The 20,171-nt window shown below is 32.2% G+C and overlaps 3 protein-coding genes across 3 annotated transcripts; 2 read left to right on the plus strand and 1 right to left on the minus strand.

The window, feature by feature from the left end:
- Window positions 1-14,614: 14,614 nt before the first annotated feature.
- Window positions 14,615-14,967, plus strand: Aspvir_001781 (uncharacterized protein; the record flags this gene model as incomplete). The annotated part of the gene is made up of 2 exons (XM_043273389.1): window positions 14,615-14,729; window positions 14,789-14,967. The coding sequence occupies 2 exons, from the start codon at window positions 14,615-14,617 to the stop codon at window positions 14,965-14,967; spliced, it is 294 nt and encodes a 97-aa protein (XP_043129324.1).
- Window positions 14,968-16,217: 1,250 nt separating this feature from the next.
- Window positions 16,218-17,873, minus strand: Aspvir_001782 (putative MFS transporter; the record flags this gene model as incomplete). The annotated part of the gene is made up of 4 exons (XM_043273390.1): window positions 16,218-16,844; window positions 16,903-17,447; window positions 17,505-17,613; window positions 17,670-17,873. The coding sequence occupies 4 exons, from the start codon at window positions 17,871-17,873 to the stop codon at window positions 16,218-16,220; spliced, it is 1,485 nt and encodes a 494-aa protein (XP_043129325.1).
- Window positions 17,874-18,525: 652 nt separating this feature from the next.
- On the plus strand, window positions 18,526-19,808 carry Aspvir_001783 (uncharacterized protein; the record flags this gene model as incomplete). Its single annotated transcript, XM_043273391.1, has 4 exons — window positions 18,526-18,855; window positions 18,910-19,101; window positions 19,162-19,461; window positions 19,518-19,808. The coding sequence occupies 4 exons, from the start codon at window positions 18,526-18,528 to the stop codon at window positions 19,806-19,808; spliced, it is 1,113 nt and encodes a 370-aa protein (XP_043129326.1).
- Between the last annotated feature and the right edge of the window lie 363 nt (window positions 19,809-20,171).

The raw sequence follows: 20,171 nt of genomic DNA on the forward strand, positions 1-20,171 counted from the left end.
TTGATATTGATTATGTACGGAAAGGACAAAAACTATGGACATGCACAGTAAAACGGATACTATCTTAGAGCAGGATTTCAGGGTTGTAAACTTTAATTGTAATCTATGTAGAGTTTCAGTTTCAGTCCCTGGGATTATTGCAGATCTCCTGTCCTATATACCAGCGTAGGGACATGTCCATGTCCAGTGCTGCCTCTACTACCCCGGAACTATTTCTCCAACTACTCCCTCCACGGTAGTTTAGTCATTCGTGGAATCCTGAAGCGCTTCGTCGCGCGCTCGCTATTCCCAGACTTAAAAAGAATAGTTTAGTAACCCAGTCTCAATGTTCGCGGGATTCGTGCCGTCCGCTGATTTTGTACGGCCTGGAGTTGTTCCACGAAGAGCTGCTCTATAAGGCATCTCTAAAGATGTACTGGGAGTAGTCTCTTCATAAAGGCGCCAGTGTATGCAAAGGAATACACGGGTAATGCGGTGAGCGCCTCTTCTATGCAGTACTTTGTTCTTATATATTTAGCTGACAGTACTCATTCGAGATAACTATGATTATTGTGGATGGTCTTGGCATCACAGTTTTTGCCTATCATGCTCATATCTATGTGTAATCAAGTCTCAGCCTCGGCGTCGTTGATTTTTCAAAACTCACATACATTGACATCCCTGTTCACACCAGTCTCGCCATGTCAACGCCGATCAGGGACCTTACAGCATTTGAGAAGCGCTGACAACGGGCGGTTTGTGTGGCCATACTCAGTATGGCGAAGATCCAATCACATGATCTCACTTAGTAGATAGCTCCTTCCACTATATAATAGTAAACATAGATTTACATATATAATAAATTAATAAAATATCTTTATATTCTGAACCTCTCTCTATTTATTCTATAGGTTATAAGCCCAGAGCCTCTTAGAGAGCTCTAGGGAATTATTCCTAAGTTCTTTCCTTAAGCTATTTTACTACTTTTTACTTTTAAAAGCCTCTTTTAGCAGATATTCTATCTAAAATATTTATCTAGGCTAGACATTCCACCTAAGATAGAAATTATCCTTTTATTATCTTTATTAATAGGGCCCTGTAAAAGATTCTTATATTTAAGAATCCTTATAGGTATAGAAGCCTAGTAGTTATCCTTAGATATATCTAAAACCTTATTCTCTTAAAGGATATATCTAAAACCTTATCTCTTTTATTAAAACCTTTCTTTAAGATACCTTAAGTAGATCTCTATAAGCTACTATTACTTATAGATATAGATTTCTACTAAATATAGTCTAAAGCTATAAAGACTTACCTATATAGCTAGGGGGTCTAGTAGACTATTAATAGAATTTATAAGAAGCTAGAGCTATAAGAAATAGGCTATTAGACTAGATTATCTAATAATATTAAGCTTTTTAAGTAGTAAGAGAGAATTAAAAAGATAATTTAAGATTAGAAGAAGATAGATAATAAGGCTTATAGTACTATCTATTTTATTCTTTCTTATACTATTAGATATAAAGTAATTAATTTAGAATTATCTAAAGCTATTTAGGATTATCTTAATATAAAATATAATATAATAGTAGATATCTAGTCTTTTAAGGGGCTATAGATAGCTATTAATATACTATATAATAGCTATAATAGAATCTAAGATTATATATTAAAGCTATCTCTTATACTTAATAAATTTAATTATAGCCTTAAGAAAGGTAAGTAGCTTTCTAAATCTATTAAGATCTAATTCTTACTCTATAATCTTAATAAGATATAGGAGATATTCTTTATATCTTATCTTAATAGTTACTATAATAAGAAAACTGCTATATTTAATAGTATTATATAGATTCTAATCTAAGAGGAGATATATATAAAGTTTAATATATTATCTATAAATATTATAAAAGTATAGAAAGGGAAGAAGCTAGCTTAGAAGAATAATAATTCTAAGGATAAATTAAATTAATTAAATTAGTTAAATTAATCTAATTCTAATTCTAATTTAAATAACTAGAAAGATTCTAATAGTAAGGTTCCCTGGGAAACTAGAAAGAACTAGAAGTATTACTATTATAGTAAAATAGGCTATAAGAAACCTAACTACTAGGAGTTAAATCTAGATAAGAAGCCTAATAAGAAGTCTTTATCTAATTAATCTAATAATTATAATCATACTTATATAATAGATATAGATAATAAGATATCTAATAGCTAGTATTTAACTATCTTAATATTTAAAGAAATAATACTTACCTTCTATACTATTAATAATAATAATAATAGAGTCCTTACCCCTACTAATAATAATAATTTAATTAATAATAATAGTATCCTTACCTCTAAACTAAATAAATAAGATATTAAAAATATATAGATAGTAATTATTACTATTAATCTAGCTCTATGCCTGCATACTAGTACTAATAACTAGATTATTAACTTAGGAGCCACTAAATACTTTATTATAATATCTATAAACTTTATAGATAGCTTAAGGAAGCCATGCAAATAGGGTATTAAAATAATAATAGGGTAGATTATATATTCTAATTCTATTAGAGATATTATCTTATATCTTACATATCTAGGTAGATATACTAGATATATTATTATTACTAATATTCTCTATATCCCTAAAGTAGTAGTTAACCTTCTAGGTACTATTTAATTAGGCTATAAGGGTCTAGAAGTTAATCTTCTACTAGATAGTATTATTATTACTTACTTATTAGATAAAATAATTATTAGATATAGAGATATTATCTAGAATATCTATATTCTTTATCTTATGGGAAGTAATGCTGCTATTAAGGCTAATAAGCTAGTTAAACTAACTAAGCTAGATATACTATTTAAAATATAGCTAATAGTATTCCCTTACTACCCTAAGAGAGATAATAATTAACTATTCTCTTAGTAAGATTACATGCTATAGGAAGATTATAAGTAAGCTAAGTAAGAATTAGTAAAACCTTATTCTAATATTAAAATTTATATCTAGACTAGATAAGAGGTCCTAAGCAAATAATATATACTTATTTTAGATCTACTATATAATAATTATACTAGTATTTATATATTAAAGAAAGATAAGATTAATTTAATAACTTAGTATTATTATTTTATATATTTATTAATTCCTAATATTATTTATATATCTAAAATAATTAATAGAATTAGGCTGGCCGCGTGGGAGGGAAATCCCATGGGAAATTCCCTCCCATTGGGAAATGGGCATCCCATATTAATTTCCCATCCCATTTTGGGATTCCCAGGGGATTTCCCTAATATATCTAATGGGATGGGACTCCTGAATAGCATAATCTAGATAGGAAGGGCTAACTATATAGGATTTCCTATATTAATAGGTATCCCATCCCATTTTCCTGCTTCTTTCTTAGGAGTCCCATCATCTTAGGTATTTAGGTTAGGGAATCCCATATTTTCTTAGCTTTGGGATGGGATTCCTATTAAGTATACTAGAATAGGAAGGGATTTCCTATAGGAGTCCTAAATTTATAAATATAGCCTTAATACTAAAGTATTTACAGACTGTTACCTATGATTATTACTAGACTAAATATAATTATAGAAAATATAGTAATAGTAACTATAAATAATAAGTTATAATCATAATTCTATTCTCTATTAAGTAATAGTTATTAGTAATAGACTAGGGAATAACTGCCTGAATAATAAGTTATAATTTTATTTAATCTATTTTATTAACTTTAGGTAACAAACACTAGTAATAAATCTAGTAATAATCTCTAAAATTACTAGTTAAATTAATCCCATTATTAATTTTTTTAAGTTATAAATCATAATTCTATTCTCTACTAAGTAATAGTTATTAGTAATAATCTAGGGAATAACTACCTAAAAACTTATAATTCTCTTTAATCCATTCTACTAACCTTAAGTAATAAACACTAGTAATAGACTTAGTAATAATATCTAAAACTACTAGTTAAAAATCCCATCTGTTAACTTAAGTAATAAACACTAGTAATAATAATAGATAGGGGAAATAACTACCTAAATAGGGGTAGAGGCTTATTAAAGCTCTCTATTAATACTATTACTACTATTAGTACTATTACCACCAGCATTATTATTACTACTAGCATTATTATTACCACTAGTATTATTATCACCACTAGCATTATCATTACTATTATTATTATTATCTAACTTAGTTATATTATTAGACTTAGAGTTAGAAAAGTCTATGCCTAAGCACTACTCTAGATTAATATCTAAATCATACTTATTCTTATTAGCTTTTATATTAGTAAAGAGGTAATAGCCTCTAGTAATAGTATTCTTAGAGTCTGCTACCTAAGCTATATTATACTTCTATAGTATATATAGCTCCTAATTAGTAAGAGGCTTAGGCTATTCTAGTCCCTTCTAGCCCCTAGTTACTATATTAAGTATAAAGTCTATAGTAATTTTAATCTACTACTTAATATATTATGCAGCTTCTTCCTATTATTTAGTAGGTTTCTTAACTAGTGATTTAACTAAGTTAGGCTCTAGGCCCTGAAGTTATTTTAAATTAGTTATAAGGGATAGTATAAGCTATAGATTATTAGCTTATAAGGTTATCTAATTTATATAAATTATTAACTAGTTAGTACCTAGAATATATTAGTAAAACTTACTATTACTTAAAACTATTACTTACTTCTAAATAGATTTATTAAAGTTTACTCTATAATCTCCTGCAGAGCATTAATTACAGATCTAATTATTCTAAAGCTTATATCTAGGTGAATATTATTAATAATCTTTTAAATAAGGTATTAGAAGGTTATCTATAGAATAATAGTTCTAATACTCTATTAGTAATAACTAATCTTATATAATAGCCCTAAGAACTATTACCTATAACTATTACCTAAATATAAAGATATAAGCTAATATACCTTAGATATTCTTAAATAGGTCCTTAGCCTATATCTACTAGGTTAGCTAGGTTAGCTTCCTTTTAACCTATAGTTTATAGTCCTTAATAATATAGCTAGTATCCTTAGTAACCTAGGCTTCTGCATAGCTTTTCTATTCTATAAGTAATATAATATAGAAGCTATTCTTAGTAGGTATATAATAGACTATACCTATTATCTATTACTATTACTATATTATAGTATTTTAGATATACCTTTTACTCTCTTTAGGTAAGATTTATTAGTATCCTTAGTACTATACTTTAGATATATTATAAGACTATTAATAGACTTTCCTCTAGTTACTAGTCTACTCATAATAGCTGGTAAGATAGTAATGAGAGATGGTAATAAGAGATAGTAATAAGAGATAGTAATAAGAGATAGTAATAAGAGATAGTAATAAGAGATAAAGATATTAGGAAAAGTAGCTTAAAGGTAAAATATAGAGATAGTAGAAAGATAGAAAATAGAGCTTAAAGAAGAGAAATATAAAGATAGAAAAAGTAGGAGAGATATAGAAAGGTAAAGAGATATATTAGTAAATAAAGAAAGTAAATATCTAGCTATTAATAAAGAAGTAAATATTTACTAAGTATAAAGAAAGTAAATATTAAAAGATATATATTTATATAAATAAGCCTTAGGCCTTATATCTTCCTAATTCTCTATTAATATTTACTCTCTTAGATAAGATAATTCTTACTTACCTCTTATTTATCCCTTATTTAACTATCTTTTTATACTATCTCTTATTACTACCTATCTTAATCTTACCTAATAGAAAACATACCTTTTAACCTTCTAACTAATAATAACTATATTAGTATAAGAACCTTAAGCATCTTCTACTCATTCTTATAACTATTATAGCTAACTATTACTACTATAGATTAAAATACTAAAGAAGCTATCAGAAACTCCTTATATTATTTATATATATATTATACATTAGTAACAGACTGGAGATAAGTTAGAACTATAATAGTATAGTAATATAGATTAGAAAGCTAAATATAATTACTTAAAGAGGCTTAAAGAAACTAACTTATAGTAAGCTAGAGAATCTTATAGCTAAATAGCTTTCTTACTAATTTTAATTAGGTAAACTTTAAACTCTAAATACTAAATAGTCCTAGAGAAAAATATAGTTAAAGAGCTTAAAGAAAAGCACTTTTAAGAGTAGAAGTCTAAGGAGTAGTTTAAATTATAGATATATATCTATAGAGCTATAGAAGAGGTGGAGAAAGCCTAATAGGAATATAAAGAAATATATAAGGCTAATAATAAATATAAGCCTAAGGTAATAGCTAATAATAATAGTTAGTATTCTATACTAATATTATTTAAGTAGAAAAGTATAGAGGCTATAGATGGGAAGTAAACCTAGATTACTAGATAGGATTAACTAGTTACTTCTCTTAAGAGATATACCCTCTAGAATATATATAATAAACTTAAAGCCCTAAATATACTAGAGGATAAGATTAATATATATTTAGTAGACTTCTATACTAATCTCTTAAATATAGAGATAGAGGATTTTGATAATAAAGATATAAGTAATAGTAAGGCAGAAGTCTCTAGTAATAATAATAAGATAGAAGTTAATAAGGAGGTTATAGAGTCTAAGGATAACCTTAATAACTTTATTATAGACTAGCTAGTCTTAGCTGTATAGTGCCTAGTTATAGATTTTTATTAGTAGTTCTAGTTTAATAATAAAAATCTAAGCTTCTACTATTACCTAGAATTATTACCTTCTTCTATTATCTAAAACTGTTACCTTAATAAACTAAAAGGAAAAAAAAAAAAAAAAAATTAAGTATATATCACATAGGATTTAAATACTAAGCTAAGAGAATATAAGTATAAGAAGTAAAAAACCTTACTACTTAGCTATAGATATATAACTAATTTAAAACTAGTTATTTAGTTAGTATAATAACTAAATCCTATGTAATTGTTATTATAGAGTAATAATAATATATTTATAGTAGGTAATCTAAGTTATTTATAGTAAATAGTTCATCTCTAGAGTATAATACTTTAGAGGAATCATAAGATTATAGTAAACTAATTAAAGTATATATAATTAGGACTTTATACTTAAGTCTTAATAGCATGTAGATAGGTAAGTTATAGATATATATATATAATAGAGGTGTATACCTATAAAGTTTCTACTTCTAGTTTCTATAGAGTCTATAATATTTTATTACTATTATAATATATTATATATACTCTTCTTTAATATATATTAAAATAAATCTAGATACTATAGCCTTTTAATCAAGTTTAAAGTATAATTAATTAATTTATTAATAATTCTATAATAAAAGAGTTAAGGCCTTAGCATAGCTAAAGTAATTATATTCTATAAGGTCTGGAGCTATAGAAAAAAATTTTATTAAGGAAAGGACCTTTTACTATTACTACTAACTATTACTACTAACTATTACTACTATATTATATCTATAAACTATTTCCCATCTTCCCCATTCCCAGGGTTATTATAAGAGAGTGATATCTTTCTTATAGAATACTATAATTCTACTTAGCTTACCCTAATTACTATTAAAGCCCTAGATACTATAATTAACCCTATTCTACTTTAGTTATCTCTAGTATAGTTAATACCCAGAAGAGCACTAGAAATACTAATACTAATCCTAGAGCTAATACCTAATAGACCTAACTTACATAACCCCTTAAGCTATAGATTAATAGTTATTAATATTAATAATAAGTACTATATGCTATAGCTTAGACTTTAATATTAAGCTTTTATAAAGTAATAGGTATATATAAAAATTAGAGTAGCTTATATAGATAAAATACTTAATCCAAAGTTTAAGCATCTAAACTAATCATAATTAATAGCCTAGCAGAATTAATAGTAGAACTTTTACTAAGTTACTAAACTATACTAGGGAACACTATAGCTCTAGTATAAGCTTTATAAAGTACTAATTATATATAGTAAATATATAAAGAGTAGAACATCTAGTCTATTATAATATCTAGCTTTAAAATAATATCTTACAGTATAGAAGAAGTTATTAAGTAAGAAAAAGATTATTATAAGTTTCCCTTTAATACTTTACTATAGAGGCATAGGTAATAGTTTTATATAATAATTATAGACTTATTTATTATAAAAATAAATATATTTATAAATAATACTTATATCTATATTTAGCTTAATACCTACTAAGAGCAGAGTACTTTAAAGAATAGAGACTATAGTTACTTAACTTATTATTAATATAATTATCTCTTTAAACCTTTCCTTCTATATAATTAAGAATAAATTATTTAGTATACTACTCTAAATACTATAGCCTAATATTATAATACCTTAATAGATAAAGATATATATCCTTATTAATAACTACTATACTTAGGTCTTATTAGGTCTGCTTACTAACCTTCTTAATAGATAGAAGGTTTTACTTATATTTAATTACTAGATAAGCCCTAATAATATTATATTTATTATAGTTATTAGGTCTTTTATAACTATATTCTAGAAGAGAAAGAAGGTACTCCTAGCCTTTTAACCTCTATTAGAAGCTTATACTAGTTAAATACTTAGTTCTATCCTTTATTAGATACTTAAGGACTTTAAACTTGATGATTAAGTCCTAGATATAATAGTAGATAATACTTTAAATAATAAGACTATAGTATAGACCCTTATAAACCTCCTTAAAAGTTACTCTTAATATTTTTAGTCTCTAGCATAGAATATATTACCATATCTTGCTCATATTATTTAGCTAGTTATTAAGAAAATTATTATAACCTTTAATTTAGAGGCTAAGGATAATTAAGCATATATCTTTTATAATAATAATAAGATAGAGGTAATAATTTCTAAATAGTTATATTTATTTAGAAAGGTTCTATAGAAGGTATATAATAGTTTTTAGTAATAGTTTTTAGTAATAGCTTAATAGAGGCTTATAATTATAATTAGATCTATCTTTTTATAAATATAATTAATACATCTCTACAGCAGAGTAAAGATTTTTAATAAGTATAAATAAAATACCATAAAGATCCTCTTTAAATAATTTAAGATATCTATATCTAATAAAACTCTACTTTTACTATAGTAACTCAGGCTCTCTTCCTAAGAGAGTTAATTAATAATTAGATTATATTAAATAAGAATTTAAGAATAAAAGTACTTAGTCTATCTAATATTAAGTAGAAGTAGATTAGGTACTTAATTATCTTACTACTTCTATTCTACTAGTTTATAGAGTTAATCTTAATCTCTTATAGAGTTACTATCTATTATAGTTAGCAGGTCTATAATAAACTATTTTAATACCTAGAGAAACTTAAGTAAGAGGCTTAGATTAAATCTAAATAGTAGGATTCCCTTAATAAGGCTATTAATATAGTAAAGGAGAAACTAGCTAAGTACTATATAAATATTACTAGTTAGTATAAAAGGATATATATAGTTATTACTATTCTTAATCTAACTTACTAAATATAAGTATATAATACTAAGGACTAGATATCACAGGAGTAATTATAATATAAGTAAGAGATTATTTCTTATTATAAGAAAAACTATCTTTATCTTAAGCTAAAATAACAGAAGTAAGAGACTAGGGATAATATAAATATTAAGATTAGTATAGTAATAGCTCCTAGTAATAGTTATTTACTAATCTTTCTTATTCTTCTCTAGGATCTTAATAGCATATTTAGTACTAACTAATAATATATAATAACTATACCTTATATAGAGATTAAATATTATCTTTATAACCTTCTATTACTACTAGTCTATAGAAAGGACCTCCTTAACTATTAGAGAGACCTAAAGGACTATTATCTAACTATTATAAAAATAGCTTAGGATATTCTTTCTGCCTTTCTAACTAGTATTTTAATAGAGAGGGTATTTAATCTTAGTTATAATATCTATTATTATTAATAATTAAAGATATATAGCAGTACTATTAAAAGAATTATACTTCTAAAATATACTCTTCTATATCTTAAAGATACTAGCTTAATAAGTAAGTATACTCTTAATAATAAGTTTAAAGATATTTTACCTCTAGAGGTTAAGAAGTATTATATATCTACTATAGTAGAAATTACCTTTACTCTAAGTTTAAGATTTAGTATRGAAGTAGAGGAGGAGGTTATACCTATAAATATTCTAATAGTTATTATTAGTTAAGTATTAATATTAGRAGGTTAATATAGAGAAATAAAGTTTTCCCTTAACTATTACTTATAACTATTACCTCTATTATTTACTTAATATAAGTAAGATTATAATAGCATAGTATACCTATAAGTTATATAAYACCTTACTTTATATAGATTAGTATAGGGATTCCTATTTCCTAATAGGAGTCCYATTAGATTTTCTTAATAGGATRGGAATTCCTAATTATAATACTAAATAGGATRGGATCCCTARTATATTAGATTAGTTTAATAGGAATCCCTTCCTGTTTTTTCTTAATAGGAAAGGAATTCCTACTAATAGATAAGGTAGGAAGGGAGGAAGATTCCCTTCCCATCCCTAATCTTTTAGGACTCCTATAGAACTAAGGTATTAGGATGGGATTCCCATATCTAAGGGTAAAATAGGAGGGGATGTAGCAGTGGGAATTCCCATTCCCCTCCCTTCCCTTCCCAATGGCCAGCCTAAATAGAATAGATATTAAGAGACTATTAATTCCTAAGCATGCCTATAAATCTTACATAATAGCTAATATAATAGTCTATAAGGGGTATATTACTATATCTCTTATTAAGTAATATAGGGAGTGCATCTTTATTAATATTAGTAGTAGCTATAATAATATACTAGATAACTATATTACTAGAGCTTACTACTAGATAATTATTATAGATTAATTTAATAGCTAGATTACTATCTAATTACTTAAATATAGGTACTAAGTAATGCTGCTTATTAAGCTCTTTATTAAAGAAGAAGAGTATATAGGTATTAAGGTATAAATTATCTATACTAATAATAGAGGAGAATTTATTAAAAAAGAGAATTAAATATAGGCTAGAGCTAAATCTATTAAATAGGAACTTATAGTACTATATACTTATAGTTAGAACCCTATTATAGAATATCTTATGTATATAATATTAATAAAAGTTTATACTATTATTAATAATAAAACTATTCTATATAAACTCTAGGGAGAAATTATGAAGGGAGTTATTCTAATTAAGAATATCTTATCTATTTAAGATAAGAATATAACTCTATATAAAATATACTTTAGTAAACATCCTAATATTAGCTCCCTATGGATCTTAGGTTTAGTTAGATATCTTACTATTACTAATAAAATTAAATCTAAGCAGGGTATTATAAAGATTAATTTATATATTATTTACTATTATTTAGTTAGCTATACTAGCTTAGGTAAGTAATACATTATTTAGATACTAGTAACTAATAAAGTTAAATATATCTATAATATTATTTTTAAAGAAGGAAGTAATCTAGATCTTTATAATAATTTAAATAATAATTATAGTAAATTTATTAATCTATTAGCTATTCTACCTACTAACTATAATCTAAATAAGGTTATTAGTAATAATAATTTAGATTAAGATATTATTAAAGGCTAGGATCTAATTATACCTAATCTATCTAGACTAGAGGATAGCATCCCTATACTATAAATATATATAAAGGTAGGTCCTAGTATTACTAAGGATAGTAACTTTCTATATAGAGGCCTTTTTAGTAAGCTAGTAAAAGACCTTCTAGAATATTCCTAGCTAGAAGTAATTTAGCTTATAGAATAAGGGGTGTATTATATTAATGCTAAGGCTATAGAAAAGTATATATAGAATTATATTATTATTAGGTATATATATATTAATAATAATTATACTAATATTATTAAGCCTTCTTTCTTTTATGAGGTAATTAACTCTCCTAAAGTAGATAATTAGTAGAATATTATAAAAGTAGAAGTAGATAATCTTATTAAGTAAGATATTTAGGTACTTAAGGCCCTATTTATTAGCTATAAGGCTATTAAGGGATATTAGGTCTATAAAATTAAGATTAGTACTAATAATAAGATTATCTAATTTAAGGTAAGATAGGTTACTAAAGGCTATATCTAAATACCTAGAGTAGACTTTAACTAGATATTTTTCTCTATTATAAAGCTAGCTACTATCTACTTATTCTTTATACTTATAGCTATCTTAGGCTATTATTATATTAAGGTAGATATTAAGCTTACTTTCCTATAGAGTAAATTCTTTAATAATAAAGTTATCTATATAAAGTAGCTACTAAGCTTTAATAATAAATCTAGCTATATATATAGATTATTACTTTCTTTATATAGATTAAAGTAGTCTATATATACCTAGTATCTTATCTTCTATAGTAAAGTTACTAAGATTAGATTATAATTATCTAAAATTAATAAATATCTCTTTTTTAACATCTATAGTGTGCTTTTTATCTTATATATTAATAATATAGAGATTACTAGACCCTCTAAGTAGATTACTAAGGGGGTATATAAGGCTATTAGTAAGCTATTTAATATTTTATTTATTAGCCTAGCTACCTATTATCTAGGCATAAAGATAGACCTAGATATTAAGAAAAGATAGATTAAGCTATCTTAATATACTTATCTTTAATATCTTATTAATATATTTAATCTATATTTAGTTAAAACTATAGTAATACCTATAGAAGAAGGTACTTAGCTAGTTAAATTAGATAAGCTTATTAAATATAATCTTAAACTTAAAGAGAGATATAGAGTAGGAGTTAGCTTAATTATATATCTAATATTATAGACTAGGCTAGATACTGCCTTTACTATTAGGAAGCTAGCTAGATATACTATAAATTCTAATAAATTATATTTTAAGTATCTTATTTATCTTATTTAATTCTTCTATTAAACCCTAGATATTAGAATTATCTATAAGCCTTATAATATAAAAGATATTATATATAAGCTAGGCATTATTATTAGCTATATTAATATAGATTATATAGGATATATTAATATATACTATTTAATTATTAGATATATCTTTATATTTAGTAATAGGCCTATCTTATAGACTTCTAAGCTATAATTAGTTATCTCTTTATCTATATATAAGACTAAATATATTACTATTATTTATACTATAAAGAAAGCTATCTAGCTTACCTATCTTCTTAAAAATATTAGCTTTAATAGTATATATCCTATATAGATTAATACTAATAGCTAGCCTGCTATAGACCTAGCCTATAATACTTAATTCTATGCTTATAGTAAGCATATTAATATTAATTATTATTAGATTAGAGATATAATAGTTAAGAAGTAGGTCTTTCTATAGTATTTTTTAATAGATAAGATAATTATAAATCTTATAATAAAGCTACTTAGTTATCTAAAGTTTAATTAATTCTTTAAGGTACTAGGCTTAGCCTAGTAGAGCACTATAAATAGTAGATCTTAATACTATAATTATAGATTAACTACTTAATTAGGAAGTAGCTATGACCTTATTAATTAAATCTAGGGGTATATAGCTATACTTAGTATAGTAAAGATCTGATTATATAATCTTACTTAGTAGATAGCTCCTTCCACTGTATAATAGTAAACATAGATTTACATACATAATGAATTAACAAAATATCTTCATATTCTGAACCTCTCTCTGCTCATTCTACAGTTTGGAGGGGACAGGGCGCCTGACGCGGCCTCGGTGGGATCCCCGTCGGTTTTCGTCCTCGTTGGAGAGGGAGCACCGGGTTTAATGCACTAGATTTGTCAAAAACGCGCATTTGGTATCATAGTATAACTACAACGTCAGAGCTCTACCCTTCCAAGCTGCCAATGCAGATCGTAAGCAAGAATGGGAGGCCTAATCTGGGGCAAGGATTAGATCCCAGAAAGTGGCGGTTTAGTTGCAGATCCCCACAATAATAGCAGCAGCTTTATTGGAGCGTGTAGACGCTTGCTAATGATCTAAGGAATATATACCTTTATGAGTAGCGATCGCCGCGCGAAGAGGGCCTTGCAGACGCCTGATCGTAGTGCATCGAGGCTGTGGTGACTGCTGAATGACAACTGAACCTCAGGATTACAGCTGGCAACGTGACATGATAGTAAAATGTCGACTCTCAATCGTGAGAGACTTGGAAAGGAGGATGATATACGAATTGCTTTTGGATTGTCTGCCCAGCTATCATACTGACCCCTAGGAGGTCGTCTCCACCATCGCAGTCAATTCTTATGTTTATTTCAATTCGTCTCAGAAGGTTACACTACATAAGCCATATGAGCTGAGAATTCAAAGGTGGACACTTTAGACACCGGCACGATGCAACAACCAATGCCTCACGTCTCCGGGTATAGCAGACTGTCCGTAAGTCAGGCGTCCAATTAGGCGTGCTATGATGTATAGAGCAGCCTTTGATTACTTCATTCAAATGGCAACATACAACTTGATCAAAATTGAACAGAAGAGCGTTGGGGTATAAGAAGGAGGACCAGTCCGCCTCCATCCTGAGTCCTGATCTCATTCTCAATTCATCAGTATCTCACTCTGATTCCAATCCTGATCCCGATCAATCTCTCTGCAACATCATTGTCTCTTTAAGCTCATATATTATCGTCATCATGGTCAAGATCGCCATTCTCCCTCTCACTGTTCTTGCTGCACTGGCTCCCTTTGCCGCCGCAGACAACTGCAAGACTGGGCTGAACTACTGCGGTTATAACCTCTTGAACATTGGTATGTGAACTTGTCACTCCCGACCAGACTTAATATACCTAACGATTTATTCCCGCCAGGCAACTATGGAGCCCAGGTCAATGGCGCGCTCGAGTCTGCCGGCCAGCCCACCGACGACGGGCACATCCGGGAATCCCTCTTCCACTGCAATGGTGGCGCGAATGGGGATATTTCCTTCATCACCTACTGCGGCGGCGGCTGCACTGATGGTGGCTCTGGCCGCAGCGACTACTGCTGAAGCGTTGGCTGCACATTGTTATCTTGATACATGTCTGAAGGTGTGATACGGACGTGCAGGTTGTACTTAGATCTATCCGCTTTAGTCATATTCAACATATGGTAGAGTGGGAAGACTTGGGTTTTTAAGGAATGGGATTTTTCCTGGAGATTTAGTTTGGTTGCTCCATGTCATATGGATAAAGCATACAATGATAGGAGCATGGTATTTGTATCAGCTCCAAATTTGCCATTCTCTGTGAGAAGTGTAGACCTCTATAGGATTACCTTATGGAATCATCTTAGGAACCCCACTGGGTCGCTGTAGTTTAGTCAACTCCGCTGATACATAAATAGACAAAGCTTAGCGGTTTATACAAGCGGAACCAATCAACAAGATTTGTACGGCGGACTGAATGTACAAAGCGGCCAAAATAAATTTTTTACTGTCACCTGCTTGTATTACTTATAGCCACTACTTCCACAAAGATATGATTATAAAATAAATACTTAGTGACTATTGCTATATAGTAGGGATTTAAATGATTTGAATTGTCATATAGTAGGGATTTAAATTATCATATAGTAGGGATATCAAATGATTCGAATCACCATATGGTAGGGATATCGAATGATTTGAATCGTCATATAGTAGGGATATTGAATGATTTGAATCATCATAGGGATATTAAATTATTTAAATAATTATATTATTTATATATTACTATACTTGGGTATATATATTTTAAATATGCAGTGTTAGTAGGTGGGTTCCCCTATAACCTTCTATATATATATATTCTACCCACATAGGGCACTACCTCAGCATATAAGGATTCAATATCCCTACCATATGGTGATTCGAATCATTTGATATCCTTACCATATGGTGATTCGATATCCCTACTATATGACGATTCGAATCATTTGATATCCCTACCATATGGTGATTTGATATCCTTACCATATGGTGATTTGAATCATTTGATATCCCTACCATATGGTGATTTGATATCCCTACTATATGATGATTCAAATCATTCGATATCCCTACCATATGGCGATTCGAATCATTTGATATCCCTACTATATGACGATTTGAATCCCTACTATATAACAATTTGAATCCCTACTATATGACGATTTGAATCCCTACTATATAGTGATTCAAATCATTTAATATCTATATGATATAGGGTCTATTACTATATATTTTATATAAAAACATTAGTTTCTATAAGCATGCTAGATAGGCTATAGGCATATATACAGCTAGTAGACGTATCTGAAAGTCTTATTCTCCCTATCTGTCAACCCGGCCCACTTGGTGTCATCTTGCGCCTGATCCTCCCGGCCTTCTGCAGCACGATCCCTGCGCTTGTTCTCCCACACATAATACAAGTAGAGGACAAACGAGAGGACCGCCGCAGCAGCCTGCGTCGCCAGCACTGCGATCTTGGCCGGGTGATATTCCGGCGCATCGCGTGCCTGGAACGTCTGAGGACCAATGATGTTTCCGACCGAGAAGGAGCCGGCGACGAGCGCACTGGCAAACGCGCGCTTGGTATGTCCCGCGCAGTTGGCCGCCGTCCATTGGTAGAGAATGGGGAGAGTGGCGACCACGGCGTTGACGAGGTAAATGCCAATGAGGACACCTGCTTTGTTGTGCCTGGGGAGGAAGGAGAGCAGACCGCCGCCGAGGATGCCGGGGAGGGTGGAGGCGATGAGCCAGGCCCAGCGGTGGGAGACTCGGCGGATCCCGAAGCCGACCAAGAGGGTGAAGAAGATGCTGACAATGCCCGAGGGCATGTTTAGCAGGGCCGCGTGGGGGCCCGAGAAGCCGAATCCGGCAATCAAAGTCGCCGAGTACGAGGTCACCACTCCACTGGAGACGGAGATCTGGTGGTAGCGTGTCAGCAACCGCAAAAATGAATTATAACCGGGATAGCGAACATACCAGCATGGTGATGATGGTGATGAACCACAGCTGAATGTCACGAACAGCCTCCCAAATCTGTTTTACGCTAAAGTCACTGCTCCACACACCGGTCTGGTTGACACTGACGTGGTTCAAAAGAGCGACCTTCTCGCGGTCGGTCAACCACTTTGCCTTCATCGGCGCGTCCGGCAAGAAGATGAAGGTTAGTGCGCCAGTGACGGACGTAATAAGCCCGAGAACGAGGAACATGACGCGCCAGCCTTGGAAAGACGGGTTGTGCACATGTTGGAAGCCAAAGGAGATCAGACCACCTAGGATCTGTGCCACACCCAGACCGACATACCACAGCGTGAATCGGGGCGCAGCTTCGCTCTTGGTGTAGTACTGACTGCTCAGCAGCATCAGAGAAGGACCGATCGTGGCTTCGAAAATGCCGAGGAAGATACGTGAGACCAAGAGAGTACGATAGTCCCGGACGCCGGCACCAGCCGCCGCTGCAACACCCCAGAGGAACACATTTGCTCCTAGCCATTTGGCTGGGGGAGTCTTTTGCAGGAGAATGACTAGACAACATCACCGGTATGAGTGGGATGCGTGGTCATCGGATGAATGAGACGCACCGAGCGGAGCCTCCGCGATCAAGTAGGCAATGAAGAACCAAGTCGCCGCATTGGAGAAATCATTGCCAACCAACTTGAGGTCTTTCCTTAACCCCATCACAGCAGCATACTGCCAGAATCATCAGAGAAAAAGGCTTTGTGCGAAGGGGAGAGAGCGGCGCGTACATTGAGCATCACCTTGTCGAGGAACTGCAGGACATAGCAGCAAAACATGAAGGGGATAATGCGATAGTCGATCTTGCGTCGCAGGGCCGCAAGATCAACAGTCGCCTCATCCTGGACATTGGCATGTTGATCCAGATAATTCAAGGCATCATCGCGTCGTCCATGGACAGGGGGGTTGTCTGCATCTGGCCTTTTATCGGCCATTTTGATGAGCAAAAGAAGACGGCAGAAAAAGCAAAAAAAGAAAAAAAAAAACAAAGGATGAAGAAAAGACACGTAAGATGTGAAACGTGAAGTGCAGGGACACAAGTCACAATGCAATGCTGATCAGCTATCTAAAGTACGCAACGTAGTACTGATCCCGTCTTTAAAAGGACGGTTGGGGGCCGAGGATGGGTGGGGTGAAGGATGCAGCAGTCTTATATTAATTTTCTCACAGGTTTCACATTGACCAGACTGTAGGTATCATCTTGAACATGCAGATGGCCCAATCCAGCTAAACACCGGCGATAGTGGCGCGGAAGAATGCATCTTTTGCCCTAGGATCCCCTGTCTAGCGCTATCTATAAGTGCCCAGAAATTCTAGATACTCATGGCGCAAGACTAGAAGGGCCGGGTTTACTGCTCTGAAGATATTCATTTAATCCTCCCGCCGGAATAAATTAATTTTCCCGGAGGCCAATCCTGCAGGAAGAAACCAGGACTGTACAGTGAGGACTGGACTGTCTTCCAACTGATGCTGAGTAGTGGACTTCTAATAAACCTCCCATCATGCATGATTATACAAAACAATGCGATAGGTGACTACTGATCTTCTTATTTCCTCATCCAACATCTTCTTTATGTGACGGCCAATATGGGCTGGGTACACAATGCTTCCCCGGAGATCGACGCCCAGTCCAGGTATCCCCTCATTCTGGGGATGTGCATTACCCTGACGGTCTTGATGGTCATCACGGTTTGTCTGCGACTGTTCGTGCGTATCAAACTTGGGAGATTCGACGCTGCCGACTACGTGATGGTGTTTGGAATGATATTCAGTATCGTCTACAATGCTCTTTGTATAGCTCGTAAGTCCATCATCTATTTCTCATATGACCCCATGCTCACAACAGCAGAAAGCCGTTATGGACTGGGATTACCACTGGCGTTGCGGCCAAAGGTGGACCTCAAAACGTACACAAAGGTACCTGACTCGTCCGCTTCATGCTCGATTCGATCTTTCTGACCAGGCATGCAGCTCAACTACGCCGGTAGGCCCTTCTACCAACTCGGAATCGCCGGTTTCAAAGCCGCACTGTGCATCAACTACCTTCATCTGCTCTCGAAAACCTCCAAGCGCTTCTACCGGTTGTTGATCTGGGTGGCGATCATAGTGTCGACCTTGGGACATGTGGCTGGCACATTGGTTCTGCTTCTGAACTGTAAGCCAGTAGGTGATTATTGTTCCCGCACAGTGTTAAGAGCTGTGTTAACAGATTCGAATCAATAGGTAGAGCGGGCCTGGAATCCGACCATTTCTGGTAGATGCCTTCCGGTAGGGCCGACCTTCTACGGTCTTGCGGCCTTTACGATCGTCTGCGATGTCGTCGTCATCTTCCTGCCGATTCCATTGCTACTGCAGTTGAACGTGAAACCAGCACAGAAGGCAGGCGTGGCATGCTTGTTCCTGCTCGGACTGTTCACTACCCTCTGCTCCATTCTACGCCTAACACAGATTCATCGCGTGGTGGCTGTCGATGGGGATTCGACCATGTTAGTTCTGTGGGGCACCATTGAATTCAATGTCGGGGTGAGTTTGGCAGAAGATCTCAAAGCTAGAGCATGATTGATCTAACCGAGTTCCAGAATATCGTCACCTGTCTTCCATTCCTTACGCCCCTTCTCAAGACGTTTATCCGCGACTTTCGCTCCCGCAGTGCCAGCGAGTTCCGCAAGAACACCGGATACTCATTGCAATCCTACTCCAAGAACCAACACTCGCAATTGAAATCCGAACACTCCAAGGAGCCGTCCACGGTTCAACGAACGCCAAGCGAGGAGCTAATCCTCGACGACAGTGACGATTCCATTGCTCGAGGGAACGCCGAGATCCACGTCACGGTCGAGTACCGTGTCTCACACGAGACTAATAAATGATTCGTGGGGGCCATTTCCGTGTATACTTTCTCCTTTTGTTTCCAAGCGTTGTGAGGATGCCATCGTGGCCGACAGATAGTTTGATAGATCAATGCCATGGTTCAATCCCACTAGTATGATTTCGGCAACATGCCCGAGAATATAACTGATTGATCTGCGACAAATTTACCAAAGTAAGCAGCGTCCGAGCTTGAGCTGCGTCGTCGAACCCAGATTTTTACTTTCGGCGGGTGGTGTGGCGGAACTCAGATAACTGCCAATTCAGCCTATTTGTCAAAGAAGACACAAGGCTCCATTCAAGCTGTGACTGGATATGAATTAGGTATTAACCGAGATAACGCCATAGATATTTTGCTGGTCCTT

This window comes from Aspergillus viridinutans (assembly GCF_018404265.1).
Source record: "Aspergillus viridinutans IFM 47045 DNA, scaffold_10, whole genome shotgun sequence".
Lineage (NCBI taxonomy): Eukaryota > Fungi > Ascomycota > Eurotiomycetes > Eurotiales > Aspergillaceae > Aspergillus > Aspergillus viridinutans.